Source organism: Neoarius graeffei, chromosome 20 (genome assembly GCF_027579695.1).
Source record: "Neoarius graeffei isolate fNeoGra1 chromosome 20, fNeoGra1.pri, whole genome shotgun sequence".
NCBI lineage: Eukaryota > Metazoa > Chordata > Actinopteri > Siluriformes > Ariidae > Neoarius > Neoarius graeffei.
In genome coordinates, this window is record NC_083588.1 from 7,473,941 (window position 1) to 7,480,686 (window position 6,746).

At 37.5% G+C, this 6,746-nt stretch overlaps 2 gene segments (V, D, J or C); both read right to left on the reverse strand.

The window, feature by feature from the left end:
• Nucleotides 1-599: 599 nt before the first annotated feature.
• Nucleotides 600-5,220, reverse strand: LOC132869398 (immunoglobulin heavy variable 4-39-like). The segment is given in 2 exon segments: nt 600-925; nt 5,175-5,220. Coding segments are annotated over 2 exon segments (372 nt in total).
• On the reverse strand, nt 3,404-3,846 carry LOC132869138 (immunoglobulin heavy variable 1-24-like). The segment is given in 2 exon segments: nt 3,404-3,711; nt 3,795-3,846. Coding segments are annotated over 2 exon segments (360 nt in total).
• Nucleotides 5,221-6,746: the final 1,526 nt, after the last annotated feature.

Consider the following 6,746-nt stretch of genomic DNA (forward strand, 5'->3'; position numbering starts at 1 on the left):
ACCGAGGCTGATATTTTTCCATATGTAGTTGGAAGGGGGGACATTTTGCATCAGCATTTGCATATTGTGATGCTGGTCCATTCAAAACAGCCTGCTAGTTTCTGTCCTCGACAGGTTTTAATCATCAGAATGAAAAATGTTCTTTGGTGCTGAATTTGGTTTGTTTTTATGAAAGACTGAATGTAAGAATGATAATTATTTTCAGTGCTTGAGGATATTGGGATCATGATCATGGAAAAATTCTGCTTTTCTTCAAAGTCATGACAAAATGCTCTCACACTTTCTCACACATGATACACAAACTCTGATTTGTTGGGGTGATTATTGTTATTTAATGATATAACAGTAGAACAAGTTCTTATCAGTGATGTGATTATAATAGTGTGTATAAATGTGCAGCAGTGTTAGATATGTAGCACTGTGGTTTCAAATCTATGCCACAAACGAATAAAAAAAATTAACATGAAACCCTGGTGTAATTTGTGGGATTGTTTATTTTTTTAGTTCGATGTGGATTGATAAATTGTGGATCTTCTAGACATTCTGTTATACTGTACACTGTATGAGGTGGTTTTGGACAGGGATGTTGTTGATTTGTCTCACTGTGGTTGACGAGCACAGTAATACACAGCTGTGTCTTCACTCTGCATGTTCTGTCCCCGTAAGGTCACGGTGTTACTGGAACTGTCTTGAGAGACGATGAACTTGTCTTTCAGTGAATCTTTCTTATGACTACTCCCATCATAATAAATGGCGTTGATCCATTCCAAAGGTTTTCCTGCAGGGTGTCGAATCCAAGCTGTTCCAAAGTGGCTGCTGCTATCAGTGATCGAAGCTCCAGACACTCTACAGGTGAGGGTTAAAGTCTCTCCTGGTTTTATCACCACTGAGTCTGGCTGGATGAGCTCAGTAGCACAGAACACATCTGTGAAAAGAGAAAAAGAAAAGGTTGACATTTTGAACTGAAAGGATCAGATGAACTCATAAAGCTTCGATCCAAACACTCACAGGGGGCGAGAGCCAGCAGCAGCAGTGGAGCTGAAGCAAACATGTTTGTGTTGAAGGAGGACTAATGAGAACCGCTTCCTCTCGAGATTAGCATGGTGCTAATATTACAAGAGGAGACAGAGATTTGCATAAACATGACAGAGGAGCTGTGTTGAGTGCAGCTCTGCAGATGTTCATCATAGTCACATCACATGTCTTGATTTAACATCAGTTTAATGTGGGAAACAATTTCATTATTTATGATGTAAAATCTTATGAATCTACTCATAAATGTAAAATCTTTGTTTTATTTATAGATATAGATCAGCGGTGTATCATTAAACCCTTCATCAAATAGTGTTGGTTCTCAAGTAATGAGCACAATTATTTGTTGTCTTGTGGAGTCCTGAAAACAAATCATCATGGTGTTGATCAGTGAAGTATTTGCATCAAACGCATCACATGACCTTGAAGACTCAAGTTTAAAACTCAACACCTTCGTATCTCTCTGACTAACTGATTCAACCCTCACATTTCTAGAACAGCGGTTCTGACAGTAGTTCCAGCTGCAAGGTTTACAGAGAGGTGCTTGTTCTAATATGTTATCGTTTCTATATAATTTACACAAAGGCTTATATAATAGACACTCCACATAAATGGACTAAAAAAAAAAAAAGTGTGTCAGTGTTGACCTGCTTAAGTTTTGTGTGAGGAGTATGGAAAGAGAAATATGAATGCATGATTTGGAATGAACAGAAGGCAATGTGCACTGAACAGATATGAATATAAATTGGAGGTTTGTGAATGAGGAATCTTCCAGTAAATCTGGTTGAGACTAGAGATGTGTATTGGGACTGGGATTTCTCTTAGAGTACGTTCAGACTGCACCCTGAAACGACCCATATCTGATTTTTTTGCCTATATGCGACCTGTATTCGATTTGTTATTGACAATCTGAACGACACAGATCCAATTTTTTCACATGCGACCCAGACCGCTTGGATATGTGGTCCTAATTCCGATGCATATCCGATATTTTCACATGCGACTGCAGTCTGACCGGACAGGTCGCATTCATGCGACCTACACGTCATCAACAAGAGACAAACGTCACTATTCTGCGTTGGCTAATCCTGCCTCTTTGGTGGAAAACAACAACATTTGTACAGTTTTCAGAATTTAAATAGACTTTTATAGAATTGATCAAGCTAATGGTGGATTTGGTAGGGACCTGGATGTTTATCTGTTAGCCTGATTAAATAAAACAGTTTCTATAACTGATTTATAACTTAAACCATCCTGTATTACAAGATTATAAGATTGTTCTGGAAATTTCCAGTAATTTGACACCTTCGATCTCATTAGTCTGCTGCCCACATTAATCAGATTATTGTGTGAGTTCCGTCGCCGCCACAAAAACCATTGCCAGGTCTCGCCTCATCTCCATAGCAAACTGCACTGGTGTTTATGCACCTTGAGCCAGCGCTGAGAGAAGTTGCACAATTCAGCTGGCTATAAACAATCTAAATAAATATTTATAAAAATGTAGAAAAAGTTTATTAATATGACGAAATAAATATGTGCAAATTATTAAGCCTGAATTAAGAGTTTGGTAATACAGCGGCCATATCCCAAATGACTGCCTACTGAAGCTTGAGTGCACTATATAGAGTTTAAAAATCCATTACTTCCTAGTAACATGTAGTGCACTTATATAGAAATTAGAGAGACATTTAGGAGTCAACCCTCGTTACCAGGCTACACGTTTTCATTTCAGTTCAGAAACAAAAACACACACGAGACCTCACACTTTAACACTAACCAGATAATTAAACAAACAACAACAAAAAAAAGAAATCATTAAACATGAAGAGTGCGCTTTTTTTTGTTTACGTATTACGTAGATGTGCTTATTACGTGTCAATTTGCGCATGCGGGACACTTTTGGGTCGTTTTCCGTTCATATTGGAGATCGCATACAAGTCTCATATAATTGGTAATGTGAACGGCCTAACAAAAAAATCGGATTTCACAACAAATCGGATATGGGTCGTTTCAGGTTGCAGTCTGAACGTAGTGTTATTTTGCTGGGTGAAGAACCATCAGAGCCACAATTCACACACCATGCTGACATTGATGCCATTTCTACCTATGGGATTTTTTCCAGTGTTTCCAGGAACAAAGTGACCGGGTTCATACATAGATATATGGATCTATTTTGAAAAAAAAAATCTAGTTCAGGCCAATCCTGTGTTTGTGTTAAATCCAGAAACATGTTGATATTTGGAGCAGTAAACAGATACAGAGAATGTTTTCCTGTCCATCAGTTACAGCTGAAGCAGCTTCAGTTAGTTCAGATACAATGTGTGTCAGGTTTTTGTACAGCTGCTTCCTCAGCTCCAGTCATTGTGGCTTCTCAGGCACAGTAATAAACTGCAGTGTCCTCTGTCCTCAGACTCTTGGCCACTAAGTACTGTGTGCTTGCTGGGACATCTTCTGTCATGGTGAACTGGTTCTTCACAGGCTCTGCAGATGTTGCTTCATTATTGCCTGTATTCATCTCACCAATCCATTCCAGAGCTTTCCCTGGTTTCTGCCGTATCCAGTGTCCGTTTTTGATCGTCATTGAATATCCACTTATTTTACAAGAGATCTTCAGAGATTCTCCAGGTCTCTTTACCACAGCAGGATAATGGTCCAGTCTGATCTCAGCACTGCAAAAACCTGCCAGATAAAACAATCAGAAATAATCATGAACACATTCAATCATACACTCAGTGGGAAACATATAAAGAAGTCTCAGAGACCTTGTGTTAACATGAGGATAAAAATGCCCTGCTGAATGAAGCTCAGCCCCATAATCAAACTCTATGATGGCTTGAAGTTCTGGAATTCAGTTGGGTGATATGAGCTTTAGCTGAGCAATGAGCTGATTTTTATGCAGAGCAAATAAGAACAGGATGGATTTGCATCGACATCCTTTTAACCAATAGAGTCAGGTCTATAATATGAAGATGCACAGGCTGATTTTGCATGTGCCGAGGATGAGAGCGATGACACATTTTACAGTTTGTCAGTTCAGTTTAGTGGTTGTTTTTAATAATTGGTGAACATGTAAGTGACCTTCAGAGTTCTTGCAATTTAGTAATTTCCTTCACTTTAGAGATGGTTGTTAATAATTAATGAACATATGTTATAGAACGAATAAATGTTTTTAGTCACTGTCAATATTAGTGTTTATAATATCCATGTTGAAGCTGTCTGAATTGATGAGTGTGTTACGGTTATTTAGATGATGTCTCTGCTCCTAATTGAGAGGTAACACTTGTGTATTTTCTCATTTCAGCAAAAAAAGTAAGTTTCATGAGTTTAACCTCAGGAGAAGTGAGATACTGCCCTCTATAGGTGCAGAAACATTGAGATTTTATTCATGAAATATTCTGTGAAATGAAGAAATGAATAAAGTGTTCAATATGACTAATCTTGAAAGAATATGATTTTAATGCAGTTTTTTGAGCAAAACTATTTTTTGCATGTTTGAAATGGCACAAACTATTAAAACTTCATTCCAGTGAAATTTATTGAAAACACAGGGAGGAGATTCATCTGATGGAGAATGTGTGGCTTTTAATGGAACAGAAGCCGCCTTATCAAATACTATAATATTCAATCAAATATGAAAGGATCAGTGAAATAGGATTGATAAGTTTTGTATCTTGTGGACATTCTGTTATACTGTACACTGTATGAGGTGTTTTTGTACAGGGATGTTGATTTGTCTCACTGTAGTGCACGAGTGCAGGAATACACACCTGTGTCTTCAGTCTGCATGTTCTGCCCTGTTAATGTTACTGTGCTGCTGGATGTGTCTCTGGAAACCTGAAACCTGCTTTTCAGTTTCTCACTGTAGTAAGTGTTACCAGCAGAACCTATCTCTCCAATCCACTCCAGAGTTTTTCCTGCAAGTTGTCGGATCTAGCCTGTACAGTATAGCTGCTATCAGTTAATGAATATCCAGACACTTTACAGGTCAGAGTCAGTGACTGACCAGGGGTTAATACTGTGGATCCGGTCTGGATCAGCTCAACATAGTGAACACCTGGGAAAGAAAAGTTAATTTAATGTTGGAAAGAAAAAAGGTCTAAGAAATAAAAACTGCATGAAATGTCAAATGTAAAAACACTGACAGTGTACGGCTGCCAGCAGCAGCAGCAGGAGGGATGCAGAGATCATGGTGTGTGTTGAAGCAGAAGAAGTAAAAGCTCTTGGTCTTCACTGCTTAAATATATAACAGGGGAGTACATTTGCATTGAGACACTCCTTATCTTTGGGGAAATTTAATGGATTCTTTTGTATGAGAAAACCTCCCCATCTCTCAAACATCTCTCATCTGTGAGTTTAAGTATATCATAATTTCAAACATCTTGTCATATCTGTTTGTAGATCAATCTATCAGTCCTGTTTGTGTTTAAACAAATAAGAAGCTGAAGGTAGTTGTTAATGAGTGAGTTTATCGGGTGTTTTCAGGTGAATTTATTCAAAGAAGAGACAATTTTACTTGTATTTATTAATAGTTCTGTTTAATTTCGACCCTTACATATAAACAGCAGTATAAAATGCATCTTGTCATGTCCCTGAGAAACCTCACACACCACAGAAGGATGCCATTCCATTATACACAGCTGTCTCTTCACTTTCTGTCCTTATCGAGTTTTAATTTGTCGAACCTGTGCTGTGGATTTTCCTCCATACTGAGATCAGATGAAGTGATGAGACCATACGAGCAACCTCACTTTATTATCAATCTCTCAAGTGAAGAACAGACTCTTACACAGCCTCTTCAGAACAGTCTGTCTCACAGCTCTTTATCCTGTTTCTACTGAGAAGCTGAAGTGGAACCAGTTCACATGCATGTCTTACTTGTTAGTCAGCTTTTTTCCAAAGTGGACACCAGAATGTGGTCTTGCAATATTATCAGTCTCATGTTCTCATCAAGCTTACAGAGAAACTTCCAGGAGAATAAACACTCCTCAGATTAAAAGACAAATATGGAGCTGGAAGAATTCAGCATCTGATGAAAAACAGTAATTTTACATAAAATAATAAAATGTTTGCTATTACATGATCAAATTTAAACCTCGATTAAACAACGCTGCTCAGAAATCTTTGATAAAAATGGAACAGAGTTTTAGTCTCCCATGTCATGATGGAATAAATGTTGGAGTCCTGATGAAGTAACAGAGGAGAAACACACTGTATTTTTTTCCTAAATCCACTTCTTACACATTTATTCCAACTGTAAAATGAAGGAATTAATAACGGTTTTGGAAATTAAGTTTTTGGAAGGAAAAAACACAGCTGAATATGACTCTTGTCAAAATTATTCTTCTCTTCCTCCTCCATGCCCATTGCTTATCGATTTTATTTGAAAAATCTCCAGTATGATGGTTTTTCTAGGTCCTGAAATTTCATGACTTTCAATTTTACCACAAAACAAGCAAATAAATAAATCAACACACAAACAAATGAACAAAAATGAATGAATGAATGAATGAATGAATGAATGAATGAAAAATAAATAAATGCTTTCAGAAAGGCACAGCAGTCTTAAAGAAATGAGGCATTTCTGGCAAATGTAAAAACACACACACATTCACAAAATATAAGTGTTATTGACTATTTACTGACTAATTCACCAAACAGTGTGGATTCTGCAGCCTGGTTTAATGAGACACTGATATAATCGATCTGTAAGGTCT